General features: G+C 53.5%; 2 protein-coding genes across 6 annotated transcripts in view; one reads left to right on the forward strand and one right to left on the reverse strand.

The window, feature by feature from the left end:
• The first annotated feature begins 48 nt into the window (after window positions 1–48).
• On the forward strand, window positions 49–12,954 carry GUCD1 (guanylyl cyclase domain containing 1). 5 transcript variants are annotated; one of them, XM_015586820.2, is made up of 7 exons: window positions 49–281; window positions 1,938–2,056; window positions 5,232–5,316; window positions 6,171–6,336; window positions 7,523–7,614; window positions 9,486–9,727; window positions 10,453–12,954. In XM_015586820.2, exons 3-7 carry the CDS (start codon window positions 5,306–5,308, stop codon window positions 10,542–10,544), a joined length of 603 nt encoding a protein of 200 aa, XP_015442306.1. In that variant the 5' UTR covers window positions 49–281; window positions 1,938–2,056; window positions 5,232–5,305; the 3' UTR covers window positions 10,545–12,954. The 5 variants fall into 5 exon arrangements, with proteins under 5 accessions (XP_015442306.1, XP_015442304.1, XP_024900268.1 ...); XM_015586819.2 differs by lacking the exon at window positions 49–281 and adding an exon at window positions 773–977; XM_015586818.2 differs by lacking the exon at window positions 1,938–2,056.
• Window positions 12,955–16,214: 3,260 nt separating this feature from the next.
• The window catches only part of UPB1 (beta-ureidopropionase 1), a 29,437-nt gene continuing 28,803 nt past the window's right edge, over window positions 16,215–16,848 (reverse strand). The window contains exon 10 of the mRNA XM_006908728.1: window positions 16,215–16,298. Coding sequence (XP_006908790.1) covers window positions 16,215–16,298 — 84 coding nt within the window. The remainder of the gene's footprint in view (window positions 16,299–16,848) is intronic.

A 16,848-nucleotide genomic window follows, 5' to 3' on the forward strand; every position in this document is an offset into this window, starting at 1 on the left:
CTCCGCTTCCTCCTCACCCTGCCGGCTGGGAAACGTAGGCTCTGATACGAGAGTTCCGGCCCCGGAAGAGAGGGCTGATGCTCAGGTGCCGCCGGAAATACCGATCCTCAGGCTGGCAAGGGGATGGGGGACTCCAGTTTCCAAGCATCCCATATCAGGGACTGGCTGGACCGAACATCAGGGATCTGGGGTCTGGACCCTCGGATCGGGGGTGGCAGGCGGTGAGGCCGAAGACTAGGACCTCCCTTCACAATTTAACTGTTGGAACCCGGCACCGACAGGTAAGGGCGCCTTGAACGAGGAGAGGTATTTTACTATACGGATAGGACAACTGAGTATAGAGTAGAAGGGTCATCCCTCAAGGGATTCGAAGTAGGGTTAGGTCTCCCGGAACTCAGTGGTGCATGTAGCAGGGCTGGGCCGTGGACCTGAGGCTGACAAAGTGGAGCTGGGCAAGAGGCGGAGCTTGCTCAGGAGAAGAGCCTCTGGGGAACCAATGTTCGCGGAACGCCAGGGCTTCGGGGCGGGGCTCAGGGAGAGAGGCGTGGCTCCAAGGGAACCGAGGCGGAGAAGGGCCAGCACGTCTGCGCAGGGGCTGGGAAAGGGGCGGGGTCACTAGAAGCCGTGATCAGGAGGCCGGGGAGCCTCTAGGAATAGGCGTCTGGGGAAGGGAAAGGGAGGAGCCTCTTCGAAGGCCCAGGAAAGGGGAGGGGCTTATGGAGGGGAGGGGCGGGGTCCAGGAATCTGAGGCCTGGGAGGGCCGGGGCGGGGCTTAGAGTGGCCCTGCCGCCACCTCCACTTCTCCCCACTGGGCTGGCGGTGGAGGTGGCGGCGGAGGATCCCGACACATACCGGTCCCACCCCCGCCCTAGCTGAAGCCGAAGCTGCAGCCGGCACCAGGCCGGGGCCATGGGCGCCCCGCGCCGCCCGGGTCATGAGGACGGAGGCGGAGGCAGCGGGGCCGCAGCTCGAGCCCGGTTAGTGCCTCCCTGAGGGCCCAGCCTTCATCCCGGAGATCTAGGGGGACCACGCCATAGCGCCGGGCAGGGTCCAGGCACGCGACCTTGGGCCGACCGCCGCTTCCGGCGGGACTGTAGAGCTTCGGGCGAAACCTGGCCAGGTGTACATAGCCTCATTGCTCCCCTAACCCCCAGCCTCGGTCACTTGGGGTTTCCTGATACTCCCAGGTCTGGGACCCCAGTCAGCTCCGATAGGGGTCATGGTGAGAGGGTCCCGAGTTGTGAGGCAGGGACGCCACCTTCACCAGAACCGATAAGTCCTGCTGGAGCCGCCTTGGGAGATCCTGGCCCCTGGGGGGACCGAGGCCTAGAAGCGCAAGTAACTGCTGAGAGCACAGGGTAACAGGAGGGCCCTTCCCCTGACCTCCCAGACTCAGTGCTTTGTCTTGTATAGTACTTAACCCTCTGGTTTCTTCTGCCCGGAGGTGGCCTCAGTTCCTTCGGGGCGGAAACCAATACTGACTGACATTCAGTGTCGTCCTCAGTTTGCTTCTTAAAGTGAGGGAGGGGGGAAAGTAGTGATTTCTGCTCTGCTTAAGGTACACGGTTGATGAAAAAGAGAAAGTGTTAACACTAGTAAACTCTGAAGTGAGGTGCCAACTCATGGGAGAGGTCAAGAGCATGTGGGACAGTGACACTAAGGCGTGAGTGGGATGGTGGTGTCACATCCAGGGAGTGGTCTCATTTGTTTATGCAGCAAGGAGTAGGGTCTGATTCTATCCTGGGATTCACATTCTACTCCTCCAACTCGTGATCTTGGACCAGGCTCTTCCCTTTCCTGAGTCTCCGTGGAGTAATGGCTCACCTTAATAGGGAGCTTTCTCTGAGCAGGCGCTTTGCTAAGTTGTTTACATGCAGTACCTCATTAATCCTCATAACCAGTAAAGTAGGTTGTCATTGTTATTTTCACTTTTATAGATGAGCTGACTAAGGCTGAGAGGGGTTAAGTATCCAGGGCCAGTGAGCTGCCTTCCTTCCTTGGTGACAGCTGCCAACTGAAGCCAACAGGGGCGTTCTAGGCAGACTCTAGCTTTCAGGTAGGACAACCCCTTTGCTCCTGGCATCAACAGCTGGCAGCAGCTTTGGGCTTGGAACGCCTCGCCTATCCTTATCATCCCCCACAGGAGTATCTCTGGGTCCTTATGGGTTGACTTGCTGGTGCCTAGGCTGGGGACAGCCACGTGGGGGATGTTTAACCCTTTGGGGACTCAGGATCAAGGGGTTCCAAGAATCAGGGCAAGATGAGAAGGGGCAGCGGAGTTCAGAGCAGCTGTTCTGTGCCACATTTATAGCTGGGCATAGGGGAAAGCACAGACAGACTCAAAGTCTGGCCAAATATGGCCCAGCTAGTTGGTACCAGAGTCCAGGCCACAAAGTAAGGAGGGAGCCGTGAACAGAAGGCCGTAGTCTGGAAGCCTGGGGTTGGGGGTGCTGGGCATTGTAGATAGGCCCCTGGCATTTCAAGGGATGAGGCCTTTGGGGAAAAATACCTTCCAATCCCAAAGCATGTTTGAGTGCCAGGACCTGGCACATAGTGGGTGCTTAATAAGTTCATTTCTTCCAACAAATGTTGAGTTACTACTAAGCATCAGACACCAGGCACTGGGAATAGCAGTGAACAAGATTAGCAAATTTGCTGCCCTCAGGAAGCTTACAGTCTAGTAGGGGACAGAGTAGCTTTATTTATTTATTTATTTAGATAGTTAGTTAGTTATTTTTAGTTTGCCAAGTACTGTGAGGGACACAAACAGGATGCTGTGAAGCAGGGCTCCCTCCCCCTGAAGGCATAATCAGAAAAATCCTCTCAGAAGAGGAAACTTTGAGCTGGGACAGCTTGGAGAACAGCAAGTGAAAGAGAGTTCCAGACAGAGGGAGCTGCGTGTGCAAAGGCCCTGGGGTGGAATGAAGCTTGATGGGTTCCCAGGGTAACAGGTACAAGATAAGTGAGGGGTAAGGGCCAAGATGAGGCTGGTGGAGCCCAGGTTAGGCAGGGCCCTGCAGGCCATGGTAAAAGGTGAGAACTTTATTCTAAGAGCAATGAGATGCTCTGGATGGGATCCTTCTGGCTTCTGTGTACAAAAAAGAGCTGGGCGTGGAATTTGGGGCAGAGGGCAGGCAGGAGTCAGGCAAGACTAAGCCCTCAGGACTGAATCCATAGCAGTGGGAGGAGGAGAATGTGCTAAGACTTTAAATGAGGGCCTGGGTTCTATTTAAGGGCACCTGGGGTCAAGAGGAAGAGGAAACAGAGCCTCACCCAGGCTTGGGCTCAGTGCCCACCTGGATGGAGGGCAGGTTTCACATCAGCACCTGCAAAGGGCTTTACACACATTCTTGCCCTGAGTGTTTACAGCACCTTGCAGGCTGGTGTCTGTGATGGTCCATTTCATAGAGGAGGAAACAGGCACAGAGAGGTCAGGTGTGTCTCAGGTGACTCAGCTTGTGGGTGGCTTGCATTTGCCCATATGCCATCCCGTCTTTCATGCTGTTGCATGCCCTTGGGTGTGAGGAAATGGGGGGAGGGGGAGAGACCAGTGCAATACAGCAAAGGAGAAGTCGCATGTCCCTACCTCCTGAGAATGTATAACAGCCCAAAGGGCAGAGATAAGCTCAGTGCAAGGGTCCCCTCTGTGAGGCAAAGCGTGAACTTGGGCCGGGTAGAGTACAGATGAAGGAAAGGGCACGGCCAGCCTGGAATCAGGGAAGACCCCAGAACTGGTAGTATCTGTGTTAGGCCTTGAAAATTGGGGAGGATTTAGACATAGGAGAGTAAGAGCTTGGGACCCACTTTAGGCAGGGGACTGCCTAGACAAGGCCAGCAGATTGGAAGGCCAGGATGGACTCCAGGGCTAACGAGTGGCCCCCCTGATTGGTGCATGCAGAGAGGAGCCAGGGCTGGCATGGCAGGGTTCAAGAGAGGCCTCAGAGATCCCTGAGGTAAGGAATCAACATGGGCTGGGTTTTCACGTGCTGAATGAGTGTCATGAGTGAGCAGTGAGTGGTGATGTCTACTGAAGAGAAGTCCCTCCTGGTTCTTTAGACTCTGAACTTTGTCTGGATTCATGGAATGCCAGAGTGGGAGGGTCCTGTGGGCTGGCGCCAGCTCACTGCTGCCTCAGGGCCTCAGCACATGCTATTCTCCCTCTGCCTTGTGCTCCCTAAGTCTCAACTCTCTAAGGCACACCCCCACCATTTTCTGTAGCCTAGCCCTCTGTTTTCATCTTACACTTGTTTGTTTTTGGTGTCTACTGGGACAGGGACCTGTCATTCACCACTGTATCACCAGTAAACATGCAGCACTCACTAGGCCCTTGGGAAATATTTGTTGATTGAATGACTAAATCAGACCAAAGTCCCCCACTTTAGAGATGGGCAGACTCAGTCTAGCAAGAAGTCATTTGCCCAGCCCATAGCCTGCCAGTGGCTGAGCTGAGGCAAGAACGCCTAGGTCGGGCCCTTTCTATTCCACCTCACCGCCTGGCAAGGACGGACCAAGAGGTCGCCCAGGTTACGTTCTGTATACACAGATTACATGACAGTGCCCTCCTTTTAACCATGGTCTTCACACCTTGGTGGCCCTGGAGGCTTTGGAGTCAGGCAAACCTCCAGGGGCCTCATGAAGTCAGACATGAATATCTACTGTGTGCCTCCTATATGCCAGCCCTGTCCCTGCATCCTCAGAGCTCCCACCAAAAAGAGGGCTCTGAGGAGAGGCCTGTGGGGCTGTGACTGCACAGAACAGGGGGCTGGGCAGACAGGGGTAGCGTTATGGAGATGAGATGTATAAAAACGAGTTAGCTCAGGCACCTGGGAGACCAGGAGAGCTCAGGCAGAGGGAGCAGATGTGCAAAGGCCCAGTGGCACTAGGGATCACAACAGGTAAAAGTTCTGCTTAGAGAGTGGCCTGGTGAGGCAGGATAAGGGGAGGTGTAGAGGGAGAGAGTGCCGGGGCAGCAGCCATTAAGGCATTGTCCTAAGAGATATGGGAACCAACCCACTGGAGGATTTTGTTTAGGGCTTACCTCTTCTGACTGGTGCTTTGGGGAGATCACTGCTGTTGTAATGAGAGTAGATTAGGGGACCTGAAAGGCTTTGGGCTAACTCCGGAACAGCACCTGCAGGATCTGGACAGGAGCCAATGACAGTGGCTCCAACGGGGGTGTCAGTGATAGGCACTATGCCAAGGGTCCGTGACCTCTCTGTATTTCCGTGCAGGGGACTTTGTACAGCTGCCTGTGCCCATCATCCAGCAGCTCTACCACTGGGACTGCGGCCTGGCCTGCTCCAAGATGGTGCTGCGGTGAGTGAGCAGGCCTAGGCGCTCCCCATCCACGCCACATGCTCTGGCTGGGGGGAGATACAGGGAGAGACTTGGGTGGGATTCATCATCCATGTGGATGTCCTTGGTTGGGTCATGTAAGAGGCCCAGCTTCCTTCCAGGCTCGGTCCCATCTGCAAAAGTAAGCAATGGGTGGACCAGGCCTTCCAGGTCTCAACTCTGGGAATGGTTGAGAGCTGTGGGTATGGCCAGGGAAGTCCCAAGTGCCCAGGCCTGGCCCACAGAGTGACTCCATGACTGAGACATAGTGCCTTCCATGTTTCTGGCCTCAGACTCCTGGGAGACTGGGTCACTGGGGAGCTGACCACTGAGCTGAGGCTGCACGAACATCACTGGAACCTTGACCATCAGAGCTTGGAGGAACCATGCCATCACCTTGTAGGAGAGTTTCTGGGTGGCCACCTGGAACCCTGGAGCAGTTTACTCATTTTATATCTTGGAATTCTAGGCAAGATAGGGTTAAACAAAAATTTCTCTGACTAAAACTTAGAAAATCACTAATGTGGTCTAAGCACTTCATCTTAGAGATGAAACTCGTGAGGCCAGAGAGGGCAGTGACTTGTCCAAAGTCACATAGCCTGCAAGAGATGCAAGAAGCAGAATCTAGGCTCTTGACTCCAGAGCCAGCGCAGTACCCAGGTGGCCTCAGGTTGTGTCCAGGCAGCATGTGGGCAGGACATAGGGTTTCATGACAAAGGACAATTTTTCTGGGGAGTGAGAGCTCTGCCAGTGGCTAATGGGCCCACGAGTGAAGGGTGACCCAGACCAGCTTCCCCTTGAGGGTAAGCTGACCTCCATGTCCTATCTGCCCACAGGTACCTAGGCCAGCTGGACGATGGGGAGTTTGAAGGTGCCCTGCAGGAGCTGCGACTGACCAGGAGCATTTGGACCATTGACCTGGCCTACCTGATGAGCCACTTTGGTGTGAGGCATCGCTTCTGTACCCAGACCCTGGGCGTTGACAAGGGCTACAAAAACCAGGTGAGTGGCCAGCCATCGGACCTTCACCAGGTCCAGATGTTGGAAGAGGATATGGTCAAGGCCTGGACACCTGAGTATGCACACAGGTGTGCAGAGACCAGGGAGTATAGCAGATGTGCTATGGGCAGGGCTTGAAGCTGGTCAGTCAGGTGACCTTGAGGTCCAACCTACCCAGAGGATCCGAATAGTACGTTGGGTCCCTCCTGGCACCCCGCCCCAGAGACCCCTGCCGCCTACCTTCGACAGCACTCGAGGATGTGCAGAGTGTCTCAGGGCCCTTCTTGTGCCCTTCCCTGCTGTCCCTCAGCACAAGGCAGGACCCAAGGCCTCCAAGCACTCTAACATCATCCAGCCATCATTTGCCCGTTTTCTTCCTTCTCACGAGAACAGCTGGCTTTAAGCTGGGTAATTGGTATTCTGGAAGATAAACCGAATAGTATCTTTTTTTTTCCTTTTGAGAAAGAATGCTGGCATAGCCTTGCCAACACACCAGTGCATTTTTCCTCCCTGCACAGCTAGAGACAGTCTTGCCTACCACTGCGGTAGATCTCAGCCCAGGCTCTGAGACGTGGCAGAGCAGAGTCACCACTGGCCTCTTTGGCAAGAAGGTTGTTGCATAGCGGCTGGGGACAGTCAGCCGAACTCTTTGAACCTTCCAGGTGGGAGAAGAAGGCTCTCACATCTGGCTTGGTCATCATGACTGCGAGGCAGAGAAAAGGGCCCAAGAACAGGATTACTTCTGCCTCCCACATCGGGGCTCTGGCCCTTAAGGTCCCCGCACCAAACATAGTATGTTTCACGGACCTCGCCTGGCTACGCCGGGAGGTGGCTGAGTGTTCTGGTGGGCTTAGCTGCCCCTTTGCTCGTTTATTCAGAATCCTCTCATGCCTACCGGGGGCACAAGCCCAGGGGTGACTTACCTTCCCTAGGGAACTGACCTGAGCCCAGCTGCCTACCCACCTGAGCATCCTCTTCATGCCTCTGTGTGGTCCCATGCACTCTGGCAAGCCACCCTGCCAGCTCAGGACAGGCAGCCTTCTGCCCACGTGCCACACGTGCCATCTCCTCCGGCAGGCCGGGCTCCTCCACTCTCCTGCTGTCTCTATTTCCATAACGTGCTCTTTGTCCATATGGGGAGAGGGCAGCCGGAGTGGGCAGCCCCTCCAGCCTGCTCTTTTCTCTTCAGTCCTTCTACAGGAAACACTTTGACACAGAGGAGACCCGGGTGAACCAGCTGTTTGCACAAGCCAAGTCTTGCAAGGTGCTGGTGGAGAAATGGTGAGCCTCCCCACATCCTTTCTTACACAACTGCTCACCCACAGACATGCATGTGGGAGGCCCCAGGATGGCGTATGGTGAGCTCCCCACATCCTTTCTTACACAACTTTTCACCTACAGACATGCATGTGAGAGGCCCCAGGATGGCGTATGATGGCTTGGGCCTCGGGAGTCAGGCAGAACTAGGGTTTCCTTGGTGGCCGTGGACACTGACTTGCCCCCCCACCCCGAGCCTTGGTTTTCCATCCATAAAATGGGAACCAGTGAGGCTATAGGAACTACTGTACACAAAGCTACGTGATCTTCAGCAGGGGCTGGAGGGACAGGTGGGCAAGACAGTCTCCAGCCAGTCCTTTGGCTGCTCACAGAATGGTGACATGGGACAAAACACAGAAACCCGAATGAAGGGGTGACAGCCTGAGGAACATGCTGGCACAGTGATGGAGGGTGACGGGGGATAGCCCAGTGTGTAGGCTGTCTAGGGAGGCCTGACTCCCAGATCTCCCCAAGGGCTGCTGTAACCTCACGGTCTCCCCTTCTCTATGTATGTGGGGGCAGAATTCAGGCAGACCCTGGGAGTAACTTGCTCGGATGCGAGTGACTTTCTTCCCTGGGCTCCCACTGTGGGCACCGCGCTCAGGCCTGTTGGCTCAGGTGCTGGCCAGGCTCCCCTGGACCACTCTTCTCGGTCTTGTTCTTTACAGATTTCTGTTTTCATTATTAACATAACGTAGCCCCACTATAGGTGATTTAGAAAACGGGGAAAGTCTCCACACATCCTTCCGCCACATGAGCACATGTTGGAGGGAAAGACAGCAGACGTTTATTTAGTGGCCCTTGACAGGTGCTGTCCCCATTCCTCAGCTGAGGAAACGGAGGAAGGGAAAAATGGTATGAGCCACTCATGGTCCCCTCCAGCAACTCGGCCACGTCGCGATCCCAACCTGACACTTCCACACGTGGTTATGCCATGCAGCCTGCTGCCTTTCCTTCCAGCCCAGCCCCTGCTTTTTTCCTGTAGCCGAAATCTCACTCTTGTACTCACCGTTGGGAATTCAGCCAGTTATTTTCATTTCAAAGACCAAATGGGAAAAGGACATGTTTAACCAGGCTGAGGCAACCAACCAAACTGCCACGTGACTTGGCTGTGGGCTGGAGTTGGGCCACCGCTGTTTAGGAGATTGCTAAGGAACGAGGGCCAGCAAAGGCGGTGGAGCCCCTTCTGGGTTCCTATTTGGACTTGCTGCCTTCTGGGGAATGTACCACATGGTGTGGCTGGCTCTGCTGGCCTGGAGGTTCCTCTGGAAGCGCTGCTCACCAGCCCTTCCTAGACAGCCACTTCTGCCACAAGCAGTCTTAGGAAAAAAAGACTAATAGGCTTTTCAGAGAAACATTTGGTTTTTGACACTGGCAATGCTGTGCTTGGCTCAGATTTGGGGGATTAAATGGAACTGACAGTTTCCAACATAAACCGTACATGATTTACCGTAAAGGACCAAGGGAGGCACTTGGCTAAAATAATTCACTTGCTAGTCTAGGAGGTGGAGTCCCATGTGCTGCTCCACTAGCCCTTGATGGGGGCCTGTCTGGAGCTGACCTTTTGCCACCCGGTGAAGTGTCTGACAGGGCCAGCTTGTCCTTGGGCACACTCAGAAACTTCCTCTACTGGCCCTGTGTTTGGCTCTGGGCTGTGTCTGGGCCACGGTAACAAAACAGGATGTTCCCACTTGCAAGGAGCTCAGGGTGGAGGGAAGACGAGCTGTGTCCCCAGGCTGTGTGACCCAGGGAAGAACAAGGGTCCAACCAGACCTCCACTAGAGAGATGGGGAGTGGGGCCCAGCAGCACCAGCTTACCCTCCTCCCACCCACAGCACGGTGAGTGTGCAGGACATCCAGATGCACCTGGCACAGGGCCACGTGGCCATCGTATTGGTGAACTCGGGGGTACTGCACTGTGACCTCTGCTCTAGCCCCGCCAAGTACTGCTGTTTCGCCCCCCGTGGCCACCGCTGCTTCTGCCGCACCCCCGATTACCAGGGCCACTTCATCGTGCTGCGTGGTTACAACCGGGCCACTAGCTCCATCTTCTACAACAATCCAGCATATGCTGACCGTGAGTGGAAGGCAGGGGCAGTGGGCGGGGTGGCTGCATACGTGGTCCCATACACCTGGCTCTCTCTACTCCTTCCCATTCAGCCTGATGGGGCCAAGACCTCCCTTGCTGCCTTCTCCTCAAAGTCCCTGCTCTTCCTGGGCTCCTGTCATCTGTGCCACCCCTCTGGCCATGCAGCAAACCAGCCACAAACCTGGGGCCATGCTGGCCTCCTCTATACTCCAGTTATCACCAGGCCCAGCCACCTCTCTCTTCCACCCCGCCAGCCCCATGCCACTGCCCAAGGCCCTGCCTCACCGTCTGCTGCTGTAAAGACTGCAGTTTCCTTCCCCCTCCTCTACTCCTGTCTCCCCAGGACAGCCAGCACACTCATCAGAAAGTCTGCCCAGTTGCAGCCCCTTCTCTAGACCCATCCAGGGCTCCCCACTGCCCTAGGGACGGGGACGGGCTGCCTTGACTCTCACAGACTTACTTGTGTTTCCTTGAGCAGGTTTCTTCCCCTCTCTGGGCCTTACTTTCTCTATCTGCTAAACTAGGGTGGGGTCAGGAACAAGCTCATAAAGGCCGCAGTAGGCAAGGACTTCCTGGGCTGGAAAACTTGTATGTTGAGGAGTGGCCAGTTAGGCGGGACATGGTCAGGTCTCTTCCAGTTCCTCCGGGGTGCCAGTGAGGTGGGTGTTCTCCCTCAAACCTCTGACCCTGCTCTCCACTCCTGCCCCCATCAGGAATGTGCAGCACCAGCATCAGTAACTTCGAGGAGGCCAGAACCAGCTACGGCACAGACGAGGACATCCTCTTTGTCTTCTTGGACAGCTGACAATGGGAACTCAATGTGCCCAGGCCCTTGGACCCCCCCCCACCCTGCCCCACCCAAGCCGGGCCTACTCAGGAAACCCTGGCCTAGGCCTGGAGTTGCTTGGGCTCAGATGCAGAGCTGTGGCATCAGCCCATGTGACAAAACACTGGGGAGCTCTGGAAGGCCATGGCACTCCTGCTTTATCCACCAGCGGTGAGTGTCATCATGTCACTTACCCAGCATGCCTGCTGGTTGCTCAAAGTGTCCCTAGAGCATCTGAGCAGCGCTTCCCCCAGGACCCCAAGCCTGACTCCAGCTGTGCCCAGGGGACATCCAGCCCCAGGGGTACCTTTGTTGCCTATGAGCCAGACCCTGGGTTGGGGGAGAGGCCTGAGCCCTCTCTCCACAGACCTGGGGCCCAAGCCCTTGAGAGATGTTGCTCATCAGGACAGCATCCGTGTGTTTGGAGACTGTAGCCAACACCGGCCTCGCTGGAATCTGTCCTCACCCTTCTCCTTGGAAATGCTGCAGAGCCCCCGGTGCCCTTTTGTGGATGCCGCTGCCCGCTGCAGCCTCCCAGTGGGCCCAAGTCCCTGCTGCTGGTTGCAAGGCCTCTGGCTCCTGGGAAGGGCTGGAACTCAGGCAGAAAGGACTCTGAGGCCCCTGCAGCCCTCCAGGTCTTCAGCTGTAAAGGGTGTGGGCAGGGCCCTGGTGAGTATGCTCAGGAAAGCTTGACCCAGAGGGCTAGGGACAGCTGCCTGGGCTCCAAAGATCCCCCCTTAGGCCTCCTGACACTAGCCTGAGTCCCGACAGTGGGGCCTGTCCTCCAAGTGTGGGGAGCCCCAAGTCTCACAGGGCTATGTGCTGGGGCATCAGGGCCTGCACTCCTGAAGCCGTGGCAGAGGCAGCCTGTGGCCTCCCACCCACCCTGGTGTTCACACCAGGACCTTTTGCACAGAATGTTGGATCTTTTCTGTCTTAACAGAGAAAGATGGTGCCTGCCCTGGATCACGCAGCACGGCATGGAGCGTGAACTAGAGCCGTTGCCTTCTTTTTTTTTTTTGGTGGTTGGTGGTGGTGGCATTTTTTTCTTTTTTGAAATTTAAGTTTTCACTTTTGGGGGTGAGAATCACCCTCAAATAAGACAGTAGTGAGATTGTAGGTACTTTGGAACCATTGACACCTCTAAATGGGGCAGAGAGGCCAGCCCAAGTTCTCTTTTAAAGAGAAGAGGACTCCCAGCTGGTGCACTGAGGGCCACGGCCCCTCACCTTACAGACCAAGTCCGGCCCAGTCTGAGGAGAGTTTGCCCAGGAGACTGGTGGAGCTGGGTCTGGAACCCAGGGTGCACCTAAAAAATAAAGGGATGCGAATCACTTCCAAAGGGGCTGGAGACACTCACACCTCATGTGCTGCCTCTGGTAAAGGAGCAAGGGTGTCCCAAGAGCTCCTCTGCCCGTGTCTTGGTCTTCCAGTATCCAAGGCACGATACGGTGGCAGCTGCTGCCCCACCGCTGGACTGCGGACCACCTTCCAGCTGGCCCCGGCCTCCAGCCAGCCCCTCCCCACCACGGCTGCTCCAAGGGGCAGAGGTGGGCTCTGCTTATGAAGGCTGTCAGACCACCCAGCCGTATGGCTCCTCAATACCAGATGCAGCCTTGGCAGAGAGGGAGGCACTATTAGCTGGGCAGCCACCTGGGGTGTGAGGCTAGTGTTGCCTTCAGACTGGTCTCATCTCCTTTGCCTTAATGCTGGGTGGCCCATGATTCCGGGGAGCTCTGGCTCCATGCCCAAGAGTGCCACATGTGGCAACCGTGGAGTTTGGGTGTCCTCAGGAGGGGTCCCGGTAAAATGGTGGTGAGAATAGATGCATCAAGGAAAACAGTGGGAGGAAGTGAAGCTTTCAGGACGGCTGAGTGTGAGTGAGGCGTGTGCACATGCTGGGGGCGCTGCCGCGGACAGCAGCCTCCACGAAGAATGGTCACTGCACCGCAGTCCGTCGTGCAACATTTAAAAACGCTCAGTCCCTGTGCCTGGAGGATGGCTTCTCAGGGCAAGCCTTGCGTTAGGAGTCATTCGTCTGGAAGATTAACACGAAAACTGCCTGCCCCTGAGATAGTGCCATCTTCCTGGGGAGGGTCATGGAGGCAGGATGCAAACCATGTTATATTGTGTAATGAAAAATCATGAACATGGGGCTGGAGAAAAAGCCCCATCAGGAACTTCTGCCTACATCACGTGGCGCCCACGACCCCCTGTCCACATGCTGGGGATCCAGCACAGTCCCCAAAGCCACTATGGACAATTGGCTTTGTTCAGTCTAGCCACATGGGGACAAAAGGGATCTTTTGCATTGCAGAGATTTTATACACAAATATATTTTGTTTTTAATGAGCCATTCTCAATAAATGTTATTCTCACTGCAAAATGATGCAGCCCCTGGCCTGCCTTTGTGAATTCTTACCTACCTTAGCACAAGTACGTGGGAGCCCAGGTCCTCAACTTGCCATACCAGGTTTTAGCTGGGACTGGGATACAGGTTTCTGCTTTTCCACCCTGCATCTCTCCTGACGTCCATGCCAGGCTTAGGCAGGCAATCCTGGAGGTGGAAGGGCCTCAAAGCTCAGCTTGACCGAGATTCTTGAAGAGGACATGGAGGACATACAGCCTTAAGCAGGAGGAGGGCTGGGGTAGGGGATGTCAGTTATGGTTGGCAGTGGGGCCCACAGGAGGGAATAGAGGGGACTCCGGCTCTCCTTGCACCTTCCACCCCAACCAGCAGCTCCCCTTATCAGCTAGCTATTGGGTCCTTCTAGTATTTCATTTGATAGGAATTCTACTGAAAAAGTGTTTGGAAATCCCGAATTATCTGGCATCTTCAAACTTTCCCAGGTCCCACAGGGAGGTGATGGAAGCAGAGCCAGCTTCTTGGGTAAGGTCCTGGTCTCTGGCCTATGCTCTCATCCTGACTGACTGCTGTTATGCCCCGCCCCGAGCCCCCCATGGTGGAGATATATTAGTAGGAGTTCTGACCGAGGCCTTAGACTCTCTCCAAAGTGGGGAGCTTTCCTGTAGACATCAGTCAGGGAGTTGGCCAGCAGGTGTTCTCCACATGCAGCCAACAGCATATGAACACAGGCAGTGAGTCTGGCCCTCTGTACTTCAGCACGAGCCTTCTGCCTACCCAAGGAGAAGGGGCTCCCCTCTGAATTTAGATCCCCAAAATTGAAGAAAACGTGTCAGTATGGTGTCAGTATGGTGTCCTTGCCACCTGATGAGAGGCGGGGGCTGGGCTGAAAACTTAGGAACTGCTGCCACACCACAAAACTGAAGTGAATGTACCCTTGTTTTATTGGCACAGAGCCACCTCGTTCTTCCAAATCCCTGCTCCCTCACTCACTCTCTACCCCAACCTCAGCTGCTTTAAGGAAAAATGAGGTCAGGGCTCGTGGCGGATCAAATGCCATATGTACTTGTCTGAGTATTCCGGGGAATTTTGGGGATGGCAAAGACTCAGACTTCTATGGCTCTGCTGGATAGGAGTTCTCAAGTCATCCTATCTGGTCCCCTGTGGGGAAGAGGGTTTCTGAAGTTTGGGCAAGTCTCACAACGGGGCAGAAAAAGCTAAGTACCTGCTTTGGCTGCATCCTATAAGTTTTGGTATGTTTTGGTTTTGTTTTCATTTGTCTCAAGATATTTTCTAATTTCCTTTGTGATTTTTTTGATCGTTGGTTGTTTAAGAATGTGTGGTTTAATTTTCACATATTTTTGAATTTTCTTTCTGCTACTGATTTCCAGTTTCATTCCAGTGTGATCAAAAAAGGTATTTTGGGACATGGTTCCATAGTGTAGTGTTTAGCATGTCTGCTTTACACATAAAAGGTTCTAGGTTCACACTCCAGTGGAACCACAGTCCATGGTCTACGGCCATGCCACCCTGAACAAGCCCAGTGTCTGATCTCAGAAGCTAAGCAGGGTCAGGCCTGGTTAGTACTTAGATGAGAGACCACCTAGGAAGACCAGGTGCTATAGGCATAAATAATAATAAATAAAGAAAAGGATATTTTGTATGATTTCAATCTTTTCAAATTTATTAATGTTTTGTGGCCTAACATACGATCTATCCTGGAGAATGCCTTTGCCTTTTTTTCTTGTCGGGCACACTGTAGTTCGGTCATCCTTCTTTCTCACCCCAGATTTTAACAATAAGCCATGGGCTGGCAAGAACATGTTGCCTGTAGAACTGGAAAGCTCCTGGAAAACCCAGCCACCTCTCATCTTAGAGGTAAGAAAACTGAGGCTCAGAGAGGTTAGAAGGCTTCACCCAAGAGCATACAGGGGCCCATGGGCCACAGATCCCGTACACTGGGGAGATGTGTGTGTGTGTGTGTGTGTGTGTGTGTGTGTGTGTATGTGTACACATACATATATATGTGAATACATACATATATACATATGTATGTGTATATGTGTGTATTCATACATATATGTATACACATATGTATACACACATATATGTATGTATATACACACATACATATAGATACAAAGAGATTCAGTACAAAGAATTTTCTTACATGATGATGGGGACTGGTTATTCAAGCCCCAAATCCATAGACAGGGTAGCCACCATGAAAGAAGGGCAAGCTGGAACTCTCAGGCACGGGCTGATAGCCTGCCCTATATGTAAATCTCTATTTTCACATCATACCCTGGACTACCTTTGCCTTCTTTACCACTGGAAATAGAGTCATTAGTGCTTTTAAATCCAATCAAATTAGAGAAGGATTCCAGAAAACCTAAAACCAATGCAGAAAATTCATCCTTAAGATTCCGTTTCTCTAGAACCACTTCTGGTTCCAGAATTTGGATCAGTCAGGGAAGCAGAAACAGTAGGATAGAAAGAGATTTATTGTAAGGAATTGACTTAACATGATTAGGGGAGCTATAGAGACAAGTCTGAAATCTGTAGGGCAGGCCACCAGAAAGAGCAAACTGGAACTCTTGGCATGGGCTCAGGCTGCTGTCCACGGGCAGAATTTCCTCTTCATTGGGAAAGCCTCGGCTTGGCTCATAGGGCTCTTTGGCTGATTGAATCGGGCCTACTGGGATTATCTAGGATAACCTCACTTGCTTAGTTAACTGATTATGGTCTTTAATCACATCTACAAAATAGCTTCACAGCAACACCCAGATTAATGTCTGATGGAATAAATGGAGACTGCCGTCTAGCCGGGTTGACACATCTGATGACTGTCACTCCTGTGCATGGCCATCCAGTGACTGCATCAGCCTCACCCTTTCCTGCTAGTGCACACACTCCCATGCTTACCCTCAAGTTGCTGACAGTTTAACTTCAACCTGCACAATCAGTGTCTAGGATATTTTTAATGGAGGAAAATTCACAGGACATAAAATTAACCATTTTAAAGTACACAATTCAGTGGCATTTAGTACATTCACAATTTATGTAACCATTGCCACTATCTAGTCCTAAACCATTTTCATTCACCCCAGAAGAGACCTTCGTACCCTCATTCTACCCTCATCATCTAGATATTTAAAAATTAATCTGGACAGCAACGTTATCAGGGCATCATCAGGGAGAACTTGGACTTATAAAGCCTGTTACACCTGCTGATCTGCTGGGGGCAGAGGTGCCCTCCGTGCTGGGCAGGGGCTGAAGGTCAGCTACTCTTTGACGATATTGGGGCTGTAGTTGGGTTTGACAGCTTCCGCAAGCTCCCGTGCGTACATCTCATATCTGCCTGTCATCTGAAAGAAGAACAGAGGTGCTTTAGAGGAGAGTTAGGTTGACTGTCCCCAATCTTTTTGGCACCAGGGACTGGCGCCCCTATGAAAATCTAATGCCTGATGTGACCTGGAGTGGAGCTGAGGTGGTGATGCTAGCGCTGGGGAGCATCTGCAAATACAGACGAAGCTTTGCTCACTCACCCCACCCCGGTCATCCCCTGCTGTGTGGCCCAGTTCCTAACCGGCGACTGACCAGTACCTGTCCACGGCTCCGGGGGGGTGAGGACCCCTGCTTTAGAGGTTCCCCGTTTATAAACAAACATTCCTCATTTACTCGCCATCACCACTTGCCACTAGAGGGCAGACATAGGACAGAAATGAGTCAGGAAGCCTGGACAACTTCAGACTAATACAGAGAAACAACCCTGTGTGACCTCTCAGCACTGATTTGGGGGCGGCTGTGGTAAAGATCATGGATGCCGAGATGACTCACACACCCCGGCCCCTCCTGCTGGAAGACCTTTGTGATCTGTTCTTCCAGAAGGTATGGTCTGCCCCAAGGCAAGAGGGA

Source organism: Pteropus alecto, unplaced genomic scaffold, assembly GCF_000325575.1.
Source record: "Pteropus alecto unplaced genomic scaffold, ASM32557v1 scaffold113, whole genome shotgun sequence".
NCBI lineage: Eukaryota > Metazoa > Chordata > Mammalia > Chiroptera > Pteropodidae > Pteropus > Pteropus alecto.